General features: G+C 43.8%; 1 protein-coding gene across 1 annotated transcript; it reads right to left on the bottom strand.

The window, feature by feature from the left end:
* Positions 1-3,063: 3,063 nt before the first annotated feature.
* Positions 3,064-6,168, bottom strand: LOC125232032. Its single transcript, XM_048137642.1, has 4 exons — positions 5,183-6,168; positions 4,659-5,087; positions 4,153-4,549; positions 3,064-3,735 (listed from the first exon to the last, which is right to left on the bottom strand). Exons 1-4 carry the CDS (start codon positions 6,166-6,168, stop codon positions 3,064-3,066), a joined length of 2,484 nt encoding a protein of 827 aa, XP_047993599.1.
* Between the last annotated feature and the right edge of the window lie 11,578 nt (positions 6,169-17,746).

The raw sequence follows: 17,746 nt of genomic DNA, 5'->3' as shown, positions 1-17,746 counted from the left end.
ACCTATTCTAATAATTATCTTTTTATTTGAAAGAAAATTCGTTACGATACTAAAATATGCAATCTAAGATAAAAATGCTTTTCATATAGTTACAAACTTAGTTCAGATTTTTTTTGTACAACTTTTAAAAATTGTTCTACATATCAAGTTCAAAATAATTTTCCTAGAAAGTCTTATTAAAATTCTGCTTTTGAGATTTTTTCATATTTGAGAAAACGGCCCTTATGGCCTGAAATACGGCATACGGCAGTGATATATCCTGTATATTATTTTCATACCTTAAACAGATAATTTTTGTATCCTATAACTAATTGTGCATAGACACCTATTGTCTTGTATATTGCGTCTTGTCTAAGATTATTTTTTACGTACCTAATCCGGGAGAGGTGGTGCTTCCTGCCGTCATACAGTTTTTACTAGTACGGAGGAATTGTTTCCTACCCTATTTTTATGTACAACATACCCACTGTAAAGTTATAATTATTTACTAAGGAAATAAATAAAAAAATAAATAAAAATATTGACATTGACATATGCTTTTTCGTATTTTGATGGTATTTTGACTGCACTGTATTTTTTGCCATGCTAATTTGAACCTTATCTTTGAGCGATGTTTTTTAATTTTCAGTTACATCACAGATGTTTATGACATGACATCTAGGTATTTAGCCATTTAAAAGAAACTACAAGGGGCTTTACAGACGTGGCGACTGCAACTGGTACAGGGCCTAAGCCATAATTTAAAATTATATTGTGATTTTTATATGTATTTGTGTTTTATTTAATACTAAGTATGAGTTTCAACATTTTCAACTCAAGGAACTGAAATTAAGAGAAGAGACTCGGAAATTGGGTGAGATCAAGAGTCTGATGCAGATGGCGATGGCGGTATCGGTATTGGATAAGATATGCGTCGATATTCCTTGTCTTTCTTTGTGTCTCTGACTTGACTGCTACTAGCTCTGTACTCTATTCATTAGGTTTAATTTTATACACATGCTTTATTTTTGTATTAAAATAAATGATAAAAACCTAACGACCAAAAAGAATAAAGAAAATATCTGATAGTCTTTAATACAACCCGTATATACGTAATGCGCAGCACAGGCAGGCAATTATGGTCGCGCGATAAGTGATAAAATAGCAGGCCGTCCCTATCGCACTATTTCTAAGTGCGATAGGGACGGCCTGATATTTTATCGTCTATCGCGCGACCATGCTTCCCGTACAGGCCTCTGAAGACCTGCAGGACAATCATGGTCGCGCGATAAATGATAAAACATCGTGCCGTCCCTATCGCACTTACAAATAGTGCGATAGGGACAGCCTGATGTTTTATCATTTATCACGCGACCATAATTGTCTGCCTGGAGGTATCGGCCTTCACACGCGTCTTTGATTAATGTTTTACAGAGATAGGCAGGCTGACGATTTTTTATCTAAATGTAGAAAAGTAACGCAAAATGAAGTGCAAAGTAATTTGAAATACACCTAGGTAAACAATCAACTGAGTAAGGAACGTTATCTACATATTTAGGTAGGTAAGTAAATTAAATTCACATGAGACATGAACAGAGGAGGAAAGCTAGATTACACGGATTTTATCTCTGTCTTCTTATAAGCGAACCTTTTTACAGTTTTAATTTTTCAAAGGAGGTCAGTAGTTAACTACAAACTCAAAATAACGCCCGTAAAAAAATTAAGGGTCACTGACCTTTCACAGTAAATTGAGGTAGTGTGAGTGAAGGGTGTTTGTGTGTGTAATGGGGTAATTTGACAGATTCTGAAAATTCTCCCTGCTCTACCCCCTCTTAACGCTTCGGCAAAACCTCCAATTTTGCTTGAGGTTGATATTTCTGGGGATTTCTATTTAATACCGTAAAATTTTCGCAAGTTAGGGCGCGGCTGAGACGAGATTTAGGTATTTCTCAATTAATAAAACTTACACAGTATATTAATATAACTTATAAGGAAAATGTGATAATTAATTAAATGTTTCGTTCGTACCTACACGGGCCGTTTTCACATTATCCGATCCGATATCGGGTGTCGGACCGACATCCTACACCCGATAAACGCTTCCGATAGTGTCGGATGTCGGTCCGATAAAACGCATTGTTCCAAATCAATGAAGTATGATTTTGATACTCATACTCATACATTTATTCAAGAAACAATACAGGTATTGTGTTTGAATCCTTAAAACTATATATGATGGTACGATAAAAATGCTAAATCTAGATACCTACTATACATTATAAAAAATTTTGTCTACGGTGTAGAAACAACTTCTCAACAAGAACTTTTTTAATTCTCTATTAAATAAAGAGCAATCTGTAATTGTTTTGAGTTCAGTAGGCAACCGGTTATAAATACAATATGCCTTGATGACCAGCGGAATGTGCAACAACCTCAAGTCTAGGACGAAACTTCACTTTCATGTTTTTGGTGCGCAGGTTAGGTTAGGTTAGGTTAGTCTAGGTTTTTTTTTTTCTCCTCCCTCCATCTTTTATGTATTTTAGATTTTTATATTTCAAAACTTGTGTCTTTTTGTTTTATGTCTTTTATTCTTTCTTTTTATTTCTTTTCTTTTCTTTTCTCTTATTATTACAATAAAATCAGACTAACTTAATTTGACAATTCCAAATTCTTTAATTACATGTTTAATTGGCATAACATTTGAATCAACTACAAAATAACAGAAATAACAAAACTTTAATACAATTTACTACATTCTTATGGATGTGAATGCAACTAAACTTAATAGCCTACATTTCTTATTTAAGGATTTAAACACTTGTCCATTATCAAACCTAACTAAGAATTAACAATTCCAAATCTTTCAAATTTGAGTTGATCACAGAATACAAAAATTTCAAAACTTAAATTACATACAATCAGATATGAGAATTTGCACACTTGTCCATTATCAAACTTAATCAACATTTAAGAATTCAGATCTCTTAAATTGGATCGATTTAATAATACAAAATTACCAAAAAACTAAATTAATTATAATCAAAATTGAAAAAGTTCGCAGGTGGTGACAACCTCGATCCTCCACTAATTGTGGTTGCCATCGAGGCTGCCAAGACCCAGCCACACCGTGTTCAGCCGACTAATTTTATTAAGAATCGCCCTCGGGGGGATGTACTTCGGCGGGCAGAACCTGTGGGGGGCTGGGGTCCTAAAGAACCCATAATATATGAAAATGTTCTTACTCTCGTCGGCTCCCAGTCCCCCTTTGTGCATTCGGTTAAGGTGTCTGTGGATATTCCTCGATACCGAGGAGTATCCACAGAACACACACTGTTGGAAACGTCCCTCCCTAGTTTTGGGGACACCCGCGGCAGAGGGTCCGCGGGCCAGAAGCTCCTTCTCTCTCCACCTCCTGGTCCGCGGAGAATCCCGGAGACACTCCCGCGGAGACAGAGCCGGGCCCGGGGGCAGCGCGATCTGCTGCTCGGTCTCTTCAAGGTGTGGGCTTCTGTCCCGCGGGGTCCCCGGGCCACGGTCTCCCTCGACCAGCTCCCCCATCCGTTCTTCTCCTGGCGTAGGCGTGCTTGGGGACCGCTCCGTTAGGGATGCTGGGTTAAGCAGTCTATATATGAGATTCTGCTGCTCTTGGTTCCGGCGTCGCATAGCGTCAAGCTCCGCCTGCTGTGACGCCATCACCACTATTATCAGTCTCCCCAGCTCCCTAAACTCTGGCTCACAGTTGCTGCACACCATTTTCTGTAATGCAAAAGATTCGTTATTCCACGCACTCACTCACACCGTTACTACTGTATATTTAACTGTTCTAACTTTGCACTAGCAGAGCAATACCACAACGACTAGACTACTACCAGCTACAAGTTTGGTCTACACACTACCTTCTTAGCAGGGTAATTTTGCCCCGTTAGCTATCGCCGCCCCTCGCATAACCCTCCTACAGAAATTCCAGAATGCCGGTCGGGTGTCGTCGCTCCCGATCAGTTCTCCAAAACTAGCTGCGCTAAAGGTCCTTCCCATGCTGTGCTCGCATTCCAACCTGAGGTAGTCGAATCTGGGACACTGCGTTAAGATGTGTGTAATTGTTTCCACCTCGGTATTGTCACAAACACAGCATGGGGAGGGGGCCAACTTAAACCTATAGAGGTATTGCCTAACCCGACCATGTCCCGTAAGAATCTGTGACCTTATGTTGTCAGCGTCCATTTGGCTGAGGATCCTCTTCGCTCTTTTTACGTCCTCAAAGAAGAGCCTGGTTCCGGATCCGGCCTCCGTGGTAGAGTATAGTCGCTGCCACCTTACCAGCGTGTCGTCCCTGATGGTTCGTTTAGCGAAGGACAGGGGGAAACTATCAAATTGTGGAGCCCGCTTGTCTCTCAAAGCTGCGTTTTTCGCCAGTTCATCCGCCCTTTCATTTCCCGGCATCCCCACATGGGCTTTTATCCACATGAGGGTGATGGATTTTCCTCTGTCTCGGGCGGTGTCCAGTTTAGCTCTGACTTCTGCCGCAATGGGGTTCAGCGACTCCGGATCTGAGATGGCCTGCAGTGCTGCTCTTGAGTCACAAAATATATAAGCTTTTTGCATTTTTTTTGTTTATAATTTCAGTGGCCCGGTGTACTGCCATCAGTTCAGCCTGAAACACAGAGCAGCAGTCATCCAACCTGAAGCCCGTCGCCGCAACCTCTTTGTTCTCTATATAACAGACCACGCCACTTCCGACTTTTCCCTCGATTTTGCTTCCGTCTGTGTAGCACTCGAGCACTCCCTCCTCCACTTGCTCCAAGTCTCGAAGTCGGTTTATATACCCGTAATCGATGCGGCTGCGCTTCGAAGGGTGTGGGAGCTGTGCGGAATGTAAGCGTTTTTGCAGAGATCGGTCCGGAAGGGTCTCTAGTTCTTTACCCCTCTTTACCTCGTAGAGGTCTCTTTGCTCCTTTAACCTCAGGTCCAATGGGATTATTCCTGCCAGAAGGGCGGCCGACACTAGGGACACAGTCCTATGCGCTTTCGCTACCCTTATAGCGAACGCCCTCGTCAGCTGGTGCAGCCTGTTCCTTGCGTACACTCTACGCCAGATCTCCCCCATGCTCCTGCCGCATACAGAATTGTTGGTTCAACCACTGAGATGTAAATGGTCCTAAGTATTTCTGGGTTAAGTCCCCATTGAGCTTTAGCCATGCGCGACACTCTCTTGTAAAGACCAAGTGCCTTTACTGCCACTCTTTCAAGATGGGACTTGAAACTGAGATTCCTATCGATGGTGAGGCCTAGCATTTTTATTTCATCTAGTAATTTGAGCGTGGTGCCTTGAAGAATGAGTTTTGGTTCGTCATATTTTAGTTTTTTGGTAATCAGCATGGCCTGAGTTTTGTGCGGAGCAAATTTCATTTTATTGGAGTGACCCCATTTCTCTACGAGTTTTAGAGTCTCATTTATCTTGGCCTCCAGTTCCTTAGTCGTGTCAGCGCTTGCCATCACCAGAATATCGTCTGCAAAGGCTTGGACTTCTTTCCCTTTTTGTTCTGCCTCCTCCAGGAGTGGGTCTAGCTGGAGATTCCACAGTGTCGGTCCTCGTCCTATGGATCCCTGGATGCAGCCTCTTCCCGTTTCTTTCTGGACTTCCTCTCCCAGGTAACCCAGCTTCACTCCCCGATCTTTAAGATAGCTACACAGTATACCCATAGTGTAATGGCTGACATTCTTTCTCCTGAGTTGCACGATTATCGCAGGCCACCATGCGGAGTCAAATGCCCCTCCGATGTCCAGGGATACGAGGGCCACCAGCTGTTTCTTCTTGAGGCCGTTGTGGACGAATGTGAGAGTGTCGTAGACTGCATCCTCTGTACTCCTCTGGGGCACAAACCCGTACTGCCTAGGATTCATTCCTTTCCCATTTTGGATCTCCCATGTCAGTCGTCTCACTATAATTTTTTCCAGGATCTTTCCTAACACTGGGAGCAGTCCTATGGGTCTATATGCCTTGGGCGTGTCGTAAGCGTCTTTGCCTGGCTTTAGGATGACTCTGATGTAGGCCCTTTTCCAAGCTTTTGGGAAATACAACGATCGGAGGCATTTATTGTACAGGTCAAGAAGTAGTGGTGTGGATTTGGCTATTTCTTGGGCGATATCAGCCGTAATACCGTCCTCCCCTGGTGCCTTCTTCGGGTTCATTCCCTGAATGACCGTTATCAACTCATTTCTTGTGAAGGGGGTAAAGTCTTCCGCTGTTGCCCAGTTCGAAACTTGCTCCCTGACTACTTCTGCCTCATTTCTAATTTCCTTGTGCTCCTGGTCATCTTGCGTGGGGTTATCATTTGGATAGAAAGTTTCCACCAGTTGGTTTCTTCTGGCTGTGGTTGTCCTGACCCCCCTTGCTTGCAGACCTTTCGCTTATTTCCCGTAGCAGTGCTATGTGTTTCCTCAGCTCCGGGAGAAAGCTATCTTCACTTTTTCGCCTCATTTCCTCTATTCCTATTTTTATTTCCTCTATTCCCTGGACGTCAGTTGATCGGTCTCCTATTGATTCCCTGAGAGCCACGACCTCCCTGGTGAGCCTCTCCACCGCCATGGGAGCACTGTCCATTATAGCTCTCCTCAGTTCCCTGATATCATGGGTTAATTCAGACATGTTGAACCCACTGTCAACTGGGGTGATTCTGGTGCACGTGGAGGTCTCCTTGGCGGCCATGCGGATCTCTTTTTTGAGTTCTTCATGTCCCTCAGTGAGCCTGTCGACTGGTTTGACAATATCATGCTCCAATACTCCTCTGATCGCGCAAGAGTCTGCCTTTAGCTGAGACAGCTCCTTTTTAAGGGCAATGGTGTCTGTAGCAAGCTTTTTCAGCTCGTCTGCGCGTGATTTCATCAGCGAGGAGACTTCCCTCGCCCTGCCTGCCCTCTCCCTCTCAAGTTCCCCGCGCATCCTCTGCCTCGACTCAGAGAGTTTCATAAAAAGGGCCAGCATCGAGAACATGCGGTCCACCACCAGTGTTCTGACCGATTTCTTTAAATTCCCCGCCGCCTTGCTCTCCAGCGCCTCCTTTGCTTGGGACATGGCAAGTGTTGCCTCTCTAGGTGCGTCCTCTATGGTTCCTGTTCCTACCGAGAGCCGGCGGCTCGCTGGGCTGTCGAGGTCTCCCTGTGGGGGTGAAACAGCGGTCTTCGCCAGTTTGACTAGAGAGTCAGGTGATTTAAGCCGTCTCTCAATACCAGCAGTTCCGCTAGATCTTATGTCTTCCACCACCGATACTCTTTTTATCATGAACCCGCAGGCCTGCACCCCTGTGAACCCCTCTTCGCCCACTAGCGATTCATGGGCTTCTACCTTTGGTGGTGGTGCCGTCCGACATTTCGGTTACTATGACAAATTGGCTCTAGAAAAGTGGCGCAAATGACGCAAGGACGCCGGAGACTCCAACCGTAGCAGCGACGCAGGCGACGCAAAGGACGCCGGACGCAAGGGACGCAGGCGGAGTAAAGGACGCAAGACGCAAGGGACGCAGGTGACGCAGGACGCAAAGGACGCAGGACGCAAGGGACGCAGGGGACGCCGACGACGCGGTGTGAAATGACTCGAGAGATTTTAGCTACTATAAAACAATTAAATAAACTACTTAAGCAGTTCTATACCCAAAACAATTTACAACACTATTGACACCATTTACTACTACTGAACAAAGTACTAGAAATATCCAGCATAGATGAACTTTACTGACCTTCTATCTTTCCCTTTTCTGTTCCAGGCAGCCGAGCAGTTGCAGCGTCACAGCCGACGGCACCAATCGCTTCAATAAGAAGAGGAGCACTCACACACTCACTCACAACTACCCACAGAATGACACTCCAAGAGAACACACGAAAACACACGAAAAGACTCAGAGGACGCAACAGACGCAAACGACGCAGGGGACGCAGTGGACGCGGGCGACGCAAAGGACGCAGGGGACGCAGGGGACGCAATCCGGGACGCAGAAAAGGACGCACCCGCCCGCTCCCGACCACTGACGACGCACGACTCGGGTTAGGTTAGGTTAGGTTCCCCCCCGAGGGTGCCCACCTTGCCGTGGTGGGGGGGCTTAGTAACCGTGGACTGGTCACCCACGGCGAAGCTAAGAGGTACCCAGGGCCGGCTTGTTGCTGGGCGAGCTGGCCCGAGGAGGATGCTCCAAATGGGCTTGTAAAGCCCACTTGAGACGCATTTGGGATCCCACTGCCGTGGGAGGGAAGATCCGGCAGTATGGGATGCCGCTCTGTGCCCTCCCTCGGTAGCCGAGGTGGGATCGCAGGGGGAGAGGCGTGATGGTATAGCGGTGCGCCACTCTCCCTACCCCCTGCGACCTTGGCGGGGCCGCTCCGCTGTAGCGGCATTGGTGGGGCCGCAAGGGAAGAGGAGTGCCGGACGCCGGTATTACGGTGCGCCGTTCTCCCTATCCTTTGCGGCCGACTAGGTTAGCGGTGGAACCAAAGACCATGTCCACCGCCGGGCGCCGGAACTTCTTTGGCGCCCATGAAACCTGCGGGTGATGGATCGGGAGTCCCATCACCCGCCTAAACGAGGTTCCGAGCTGGAAGGCCCTCCCGTGTTCCGAGGGCCTTCAGCGCAGTAAGCTGCCTAAGCAGCCTTCGAGAAGGGCCCGCAAGGGAAACGCTGACGGGGTATCGGAGGCCTACAACCGAGTGCCCGAAACCCCGTCCAAACAGCGAGCGGCGGAACGCCCCAGGGGGTTTAGTCCGTGCGAGTCGGACATACCCACTGGCTTCTCCCGGGCCAGTGGGATCCATAATGGATTCCCCCTGGGTCATCAAAAAAAAAAAAGGTTAGGTTAGGTGCCCCCCGCAGGTTGCTCACCTTGTCGTGGTGGAGGGGCTTAGTAACCGTGGCTTGGTCACTCACGGTGAAGCGAAGAGGCAACCAGGGCCGGCTTGTTGCTGGGCGAGCTGGCCCGAGGAGGATGCTCCAAGTGGGCTTCATAAGCCCGCTTGTGACGCATTGGTGGAGGACCGTCGAGGAAGAGGAGTGTCGGTAGTGCGGTGAGCCGTTCTCCCTGTCCTCGGCGGCCGAGGTGGGATCGCAGGGGAAGAGGCCTGTTGGTATAACGGTGCGCCGCGCCGCCGCGCCACTCTCCCTATCCTCTGCGAACTCGGCGGGGCCGTTCCGCTGTGGCGGCGTTGGTGGGGCTGCAGAGGAAGAGGAGTGTCGGTGTTACGGTCTGCGTTCTCCCTGTCCTCTGCAGCCGAGTTGTGGTGCGCGACAGGACCATAGACCTAATCTGTCGCCGGGTACCGGAGAATTTTCTGGCGCCCGTGACTTCCTTGTGGCGGACTCGGGGGGTCCACCACATATACAAGACGGAAGTCGAAGAGGAAGGCGCTCCAGCGTCACGCCCAGCTTGGCGGCGACAACCGTCACCGTATGCACCACATTTTCCCCTTTCTCCTCTGGGATATGCCCGATTTCTAAGTCGGCAAGCAGCGCATCCTGGTCCCGCTCATTCAGCTCCTGCTGTAGCCGTGACACTGTTTGATGCAGTTCGTTCACCTCCTCGCTAGGTCCGCAGGGTGCCGCTTCCACCTCTGCTACTTTTCTCTCGATCGCATCCAGGCGGCCCTCGACTCCATTCATGCGATCCGTGAGGCTTCTCAGTGTGGCCCGAATCTCCTCTCGAAACGCCCTTTGCTCCTCCATGTACTTATCGAGTCTCTGTTGCCAGTCTAACTCCCTGGGGTCGACATCAGGCGACAGTGGCCTTGATACCGAGGCGGGCGAAGGGGGGATGGTCAGCACGGCTCCGGCCCCGACAGGAGCGGGCGTGCCGGACGGCGCGGGCGCAGCAGGAGAGGGCGATCCAAGCAGCACGGGAGCGGCAGGAGAGAGTGCGGGCCGGGCAGCTTCAGCAGAAGAAGGCGCGGCTTTGTTGTCGCCTTGCGAGCTGTTGTCCCCGCTCTGCTTCGTATGGCATACCTTACAGAGCCAACCTTTGGGGACGGCTACATCCTCTGGTAGCACTACTCCCTCACATTGCCGGTGGAAAACCCCACGGCAGTGCGCGCAAGTGGCGGCACCTTTCGACGACAGGTAGCGTCCGCATCTCGAGCACTTTCCCATTGTGCAGTAATTCGCTTTGCCTAGTAAAGGTTTCTTGCAAGGAGTTCCGGCAGCTGTCGCTAGATGGCGCCTTTATTGAAATGCAAGTGAGTTCCGTCGTCTGCCGCTAGATGGCGTTTTATGACTACGAGCAATTCTTCACGGTACCCACTAACGTAAAAAAAGTCACTTTGTGATTACGCCTATAAAAGTGCTATCAACGCACTAACACTAGCGCGCAGCAGGCAGCGCTCACTCACACAGCTTTATACGACACCAGTGCACACAACGATAACGACCTGTGCAGGCAATTTATCGAATCACTATTTATTTAAGAAGGCGATAGCACGAGCGCAATAGTGTGTGTTACCGTTCGTGACGTCACTCTGTTACCGTTCGTGACGTCACAATGCATTTTCCCCCAACAAAAAAAAAAGGTTAGGTTTACTTACAAAAAATATTTTTAATTTTTTTTATATTTAATAATTATACGCACTACATTTCAAATATTTTATTGTAAAATTTAATAACGATTATAAAAATACTCCGAGTGGCAGCTAAAATAAATAATTTTACATTTAACTATATCTACTAAAAGATGAAAAAAATAGTATCCGCAATTCGGACCGATGAATACCAACAGCTGTTTAATAGACGCCATTTTTGTCACGCACACTACTACAAACGTATACCTACATCCTACATTATATACGCACACATACAAATATTATCGGCCGACAGCTGGCGGGGGGTCCGGCATGCCAAAAATGTCGGAAGCGTCCTGCCGATATCGGCAGTTCGATGGTGCCTCGGACAAAAACTGTCGTAGGATAGTGCCATCTGGATTAAATCCGCAATTTTTGCGTTTTATATCGTTTTTTAGTAATAATGATCTATCAAATACATAAATAAAGACCTGAAAGCGCATAAATCTTACATTTTACATCCTTCCTACATCCGATATCGGATCGATGTGAAAACGGCCTAAGATAAAGATAAGATAAAGATATTTTATTTTGCATTAAGCATTACCACATACAAGATGTTTTTATTTTTATTTTTTATTTTATTTATTATCCACACTTACAACTATTTTTACAGGCTAACCTAATACAATAGTGTAACTATTAATAACTATTATCTAAAGTATTTCATTACGTCTAAATGATATTATATCTAATGCTAATTTCGTAAATTCATTCAGAGAACATGAGAACAGGTCAATATGTTCCGCTATTATGTTGAGGGTCCGCACAGCGCGCGTCAGCGGCGCCCGGGCGACCAGGTTGGTGCGCCCGCGCGGCTCGGCCAGCAGGCGCGGCCGCCGCCGGCGCTACACGTACCTGTCGGGTACATGCACACTAACGTACCTCAACACCTCACTGTTGTACACTATACCTCTGAGTAATTTAAAAATATATGTCCCGAGACATAACTCCCTGCGCACCCGCAGTTCGTTGTACCCCACCATACCCAGCACGAATAAAGTCGGATACATTAAGGGGTAGAAAGGGTATACGCCATATTTCCACAAGTATAAAAACCGGATAAACTTGTTCTGAATACGCTCCACCATTAAGTGATATTTTGTTTCATGGGGAGCCCAGATCACGGCATTACATTCAAGGCTGCTGCGGACAAGTGCATTGTATAAGACGATAATATGTTAACAATTACATATTGGTAAGTTTACATACTTAACCAAATTTGGTATGCAAAAGAGGAACTTAAGACTAAACTTACAACTAACAAGTCTAACAACACATTTTTGAATGCTACACTCTGTGTCAAAAAATTCACTAAGGCTATAGAAATTTTTACTATTGAGCCATTGATGTAATTTCTTTTTAAATAATGTAAGATTCATTGTACGGAATCCAACCTTATTATAAATTTTTCTTATAAATCTTATTATAAATTTTTACACTTCAAACTAGACAGCTTTTTTGGTGTTTTGCTAACCGAGAAGGAGCATCCGGTAGTAATCGGTCTGGGTCACGGCAAGAGCGAGGATGATTATCACACGCTTTTTTTATTTAAACATGGACTTGTACGAATATGCACACGTAAAACGTCTTATTGACTCAACTCACGGCAGACTTCAAACTTTTTAAAGTGACCATTTGTCGACACTACGTGGCGATCGAAGGGTAGGTAAGCATTAATTGTGAAGTACCATTGCAGTAGGTATATCTTATACTTTTAAACGAGCAATTCTTTTATATTTATTCATTTATTTATACCGACGATCTCGGAAACCGCTCTAACGATTTCGCTGAAATTTGTTATGTGGGGGTTTTCGGGGGTGAAAAATCGATCTAGCGTAGCCTTAGATCCCGGAAAACGCGAATTTTCGAGTTTTCATGAGTTTTTCTTTCGCGTTAGTAAACGTAAAATCTTATACTTTTAAACGAGCAATTCTTGTATATTTATTTATTTATTTATTTATTTATATATATATATTTATTTACACTGACGATCTCGGAAACCGCTCTAACGATTTCGCAGAAATTTGTTATGTGGGGGTTTTTGGGGGTGAAAAATCGGTCTAACTTATCCTTAGGTCCCGGAAAACGCGAATTTTCGAGTTTTCATGCGTTTTCTTCGCGCGCCATCTCGTGTGCAGTAGTTGTACTGTTAAGACAGAATTCTTTCGGTCGATGTAAGTACTATTTATTGCAAACACTAGATGGCGACACAGGTCAAGGCTAAAACGAATAGAAAATACACTATTTGAGTTTTTGTGGCGAAATGCGCGCCATCTCGTGCGGAGTAGTTGTGTTGTTAAGGCTGAGAATTCTTTCGCTCGATGTAGGTACTATTCATTTTTGAACTAGATGGCGACACATGTCAAGGATACGACAGAACCGAGCGAAGCTCGGTTGCCCAGATATTATGATCGTTAATTTCGCCGCGCGCGCATCGATTCCGCTTAGCTCAGTCGTACGAGGTCGGTCTAATGTACGCAGATAGATCGTAGGTGTCAGGGTTTCGAATCCCGACCAGAAATTAAGTTTTTGTTTTTTGTCTTTTTTTTTGTTTTTGTATTTATAAGAGTTTTTTTTATCTAAAGACGTGATATATTAAAATAGAACCGAGCGAAGCTCGGTCGCCCAGATATTTAGTTCTAAAAAGAAATCTATAGGTATAACCACTCAACGGGATCGAATCACTTTTATGTATACCTACTCGGAAATCTATTTGATTGACTCAAGGCAATATTGCACAAATGTAACTAAGAGAAACCAACGCCTACACACTTGTTCTGGAGAGCACTCGAACAAACCGCGATTTAATTACTAATCATTCAGATTTAATGAAGAAATCCACGGCTTAGTCCCTCAAGCTTTTAGCCTAATTCACCGTTGATCAGAAAACAACCTTAAAAGTAAGAAACAAAGTTTTCATACGGATGCGTTGTACAAATGATATAGGTCATTCTGGATACAAATTGTCGAATCTGCAGACCGTACTTTCCTAAACTCTTATCTTTCTACTCTAAGTGCTTAAAATGAAAACTAGTGTCATGAAACATAAAGTTCACTTTGTCAATCGACATTTATGTGGCATGTATTCTTCTGAATACGGCCAGTCGAAATCTGCTACATGAAACCGTAGATCCAAAGAGGTATAAGTGTTATAAATTTGAGTATAAACAACGTCTTTTTATATGGAATGCGTGGGAGCAGGCCTCGGGGCCTACCTCAACAATGAGATGCGTGGAACAGTTTTAATTGAGCAATGAGTCTGTGGGCGGGTACTTTAATATGATGAGCATGATAAAAACCTAGTGAGGATCTGGGTTTCGCCCTGAGGCTTCGCAGTTTGAACGCAAGTGAATTGATCAGGTCAGGATTTGGCAAATCTTAGCATGCGAGGTCTTTCTACTTCGGTATCAATACTAATATTATAAATGGGAAAGTGTGTACATGTGTCTGTTCGTTTGTCCATCTTTCACGGCAAAACGGAGCTACAAATTGATGAGATTTTTTAAGTAGAGATAGTTGAAGGGATGAAGAGTGACATAGGCTATTTTTGTCTCTTTCTAACGCGACCGAAGCCGCAGGCAAAAGCTACTACTAGTTTATCAGTGATCTAGCTAGGTTTCCAAGTAGGGATTTATTGTTAAGATAAATATACCTTGTGAGAGGTGGATCTTTTTATAAAAGATGTTCTACCAACGATACAATTACCTAATACTTACAGATGTAAAAAAGTTCTTCACAAGTCATGGGTTTCAGGAAAATGTCAAAGTAAGCAATAACAAGAAAACAGCACACCGTTCATAAGCCAATCAAGAGCGATAAGTGTAGGTAACCAAATAAATTTTTAATAAGACGTTAAAGTTCTTTTCCCCTCACTAGCTCGGAAACACGTGTTTTGTCCTTTAATACCAGCGGGCAAAAACGCATTTTATCCACTAGTGGGTAAAGTAATTTGACCTTGAATAAAGTCAAATTAACTGCTTTAAAATTGATAAAAGTTGGTGAATCTAGTAATAAAGATGATTTACCACCTGTGGAACTACTGAAAGCAGTGATTAAACGCATTTTTGCGTTGTAATTTCCTCGCTATAGTGAGGGGAAAAGTTTTGTGTTACACTCGGGACTCGGGTGCAAATGTATTTTACTTCTCGTGTGTTAAAAAACTCGCAAGTTCAGGATTCTATTCTCGAACCACTCGCTTCGCTCGTGGTTCAACTATAGATTCCTATCGCTTGCTCGTTTTTCAATTCCACACTCGGCGTTAAAATACAACTTTGCCCCCTTGTATAACAAATAACTATTAAAAAAATCTATTTTAATCTATTTTATGCCTTACAGTTTGCTTTAATGATTTGATAAACCCTTCCGTAGTCCGCGCTGTTTAGCCTGTTTATTCTAACTGCGCAGACCCACGACCTCTGAACTAACCTTAAACTGTTCAAATTAGGCTAAAGATTTCACTAATATTATAAACAAGGTTACAGTTAACCCTCGTTAGCCCGAAGCTTTATTTAACGACTCCATCTTGTCGTCGCCATTTTGACGCGCACCGCGAAATGGCGTCGCTTGACCTCGGCCAGGGCGTGACTAAATGATCTGCTTTGAACCTTTATCTTAGATCTGAGGAGTAAGGTCAGTATTCCTGGGAATGAAAGTAGTAGTGATGCTTATGAATTTTGAATAAAAATATAAACAGGGATATTGAAAGCTGCAGCTCTCAGCCTAACTCTAACTATTCAACCGCTTCTTTTAGTGATATTGATGTTAGACAATATTGAAGGCCTAGAACACGACAAAACGCGACGTTTCTAAATAACAAAATTACTTATATTTCGATTAATATCAATATCGTACAGGTAGGTAATTCATATTACGATTATAGGTACCAAATGCAACTGAACAACGATTTTGAAGATAAAAAAAGAAAATGAAAAAATATCAGATAAAGTGGAAATATTGATCGATCGATTTTTTCGTTCAGTTTTCACAGCTTGATAGATATCGATCTATCTCCATGTATGAGAAAAGGTTACCAACACACCACAGATAAGCTCAGAACATACTAAAGACATGTTAAAGGCTGCAATAAGCTGAAAAGTGCACACGCACTAATAATAGCGACCCATAAACGGGACCCCTGACCTGGGAAGCGATGTGGGAACCGATAGCCACAATCGCGATAGCGTGTAGGTGTGGATAGATGATTCTGTGGAGTGGAATGTATGAAATTAAGGAAGGTAGGTACCTTGAGGCCGCTGGACTGGTCATTTTGGGTTCACAGTTGTTCACTTTTCACAAATCTTCCTGAATATTGTTAGTACATAACACTTTATGTATGTAACATACACTACACAAAACACCAAGCTGGAAACACACAAATATATAAACCACACGATGTGTTTTTAACTTTGCGGATAGAACACCTATCTGCATACCTATTTAGATCTAGTGTTCATTTTCTAACACAAGTAGACACATAATTAATAATTATTTTGACCTTGACATACCTACACGTGCATATTAATGAACATACATCAACATTCTTTTTAAAGATTAACGTAATACGTCTAAAAAGTTTTGATAAGTAAGTAATAAACGAAAAATTTAAATGCTCTATTGCACAAGTTATTTGTTATACAAGGGGGCAAAGTTGTATTTTAACGCCGAGTGTGGAATTGAAAAACGAGCAATTGAAAGGATTCTATAGTTGAACCACGAGCGAAGCGAGTGGTTCGAGAATAGAATCCTGAACTTGCGAGTTTTTTTAACACACGAGAAGTAAAATACATTTGCACCACAAAACTTTTCCCCTCACTATAGCGAGGAAACTACAACGCCAAAAATGCGTTTATCACTGCTTCCAGTAGTTCCACGGGTGGTAAATCATCTTTATTACTAGATTCACCTACTTTTATCAATTTAAAAAAAGTTAATTTGACTTTATTCAAGGTCAAATTACTTTACCCACTAGTGGATAAAATGCGTTTTTACCCGCTGGTATTAAAGGACAAAACACGTGTTTCCGAGCTAGTGAGGGGAAAATTACGTTTATTGCACATAAACTTATTTGGAGCAAAAATAATGAAAATAATGCATAGGTAGTAGGTAGGTAGGTACAGACTGTACCTACGGAGTTTTATACGGGGATCTTTCTTAGTAGTTAGGGAGTTATTCATTCTACTTAATTTGTATCTCACGGGCCGGGGGTCGCATGATCAAATTCTAGGCGCTACCCAGGCCCCAGGGTAATGAGGGCAAGGTTCATGATCCCCATCTCCCCATGAAGGATATATGGAAGAGTGATAGACTGATAAAGAAAACTTTTCGTTGCCGTAACGTACAACTCTCATGTTGGCTATCTACCCAAGCCAAAATTACCTGAAGTACTTAGCAGACCTAATCTCTAAAAACATTGTCTCTACAGGTCTACAAGAAACTTCTATTACGAACTGCATTTATTTGTACACACAAAAACGTACCTACAGCTAAACTTTGCACGCGTAAAATCAGAAAGGAATTCACAACGTGTTTTACACCCTATAGATAAAGGCGCACCAACCAACGCTAAATTAACACATTCGCGAGCACACAAGGGAAGCAGGGATTTTGCAATTAAAATTTAAGAGCGCTTGCCTATCTACTCACTTCTACACCCACCCATTCAATCCTTATTCGAATAATCTTTAAGTCGAAATTGTATTTGGATGGTACTTCATTAAATTTGCGCGTTTGGAACTGAGTAAATTGGCACTCAAACAAAAGAGTCGAGGTGTTTGCGACCACCTAAAGCTTTCTTAAGAAGTTGTATGCGAAGCCCATAGAGGTGTGTTTGCAGAATCCGTTCTGGTCGGTGGTAATTGAGGAAGTGGTTCGATGTTTGGTAAAGGCGTGTTTAGCTATCATAAGTGGATGCATGTTTCTAATTTCTAATGTGTTAACTATTTAGATTTAGCGTACCGTTAAAAATTAAAAGGTAGTTGAATATTTGAGGTTTTGCTAACAACTGCTAATCATCCGACTACATGCGTCAATGTTGAATCAAATAAATAGGGTGTTTATTTAATAAAGTCCTAAGTAGGTCCTTAAAAAATATAGGTGTGCTCTTTGTCCCATACATCGGTACTCCCAGATATAGGTAATAATTACTACATAAAATTAAACAACCTTTCATTATTCTGAA

Source organism: Leguminivora glycinivorella, chromosome 12, assembly GCF_023078275.1.
Source record: "Leguminivora glycinivorella isolate SPB_JAAS2020 chromosome 12, LegGlyc_1.1, whole genome shotgun sequence".
Taxonomy (NCBI): Eukaryota; Metazoa; Arthropoda; class Insecta; order Lepidoptera; family Tortricidae; genus Leguminivora; species Leguminivora glycinivorella.
Note: the sequence above shows the minus strand (reverse complement) of the source record. Positions and strands in the feature narration are given on the sequence as shown.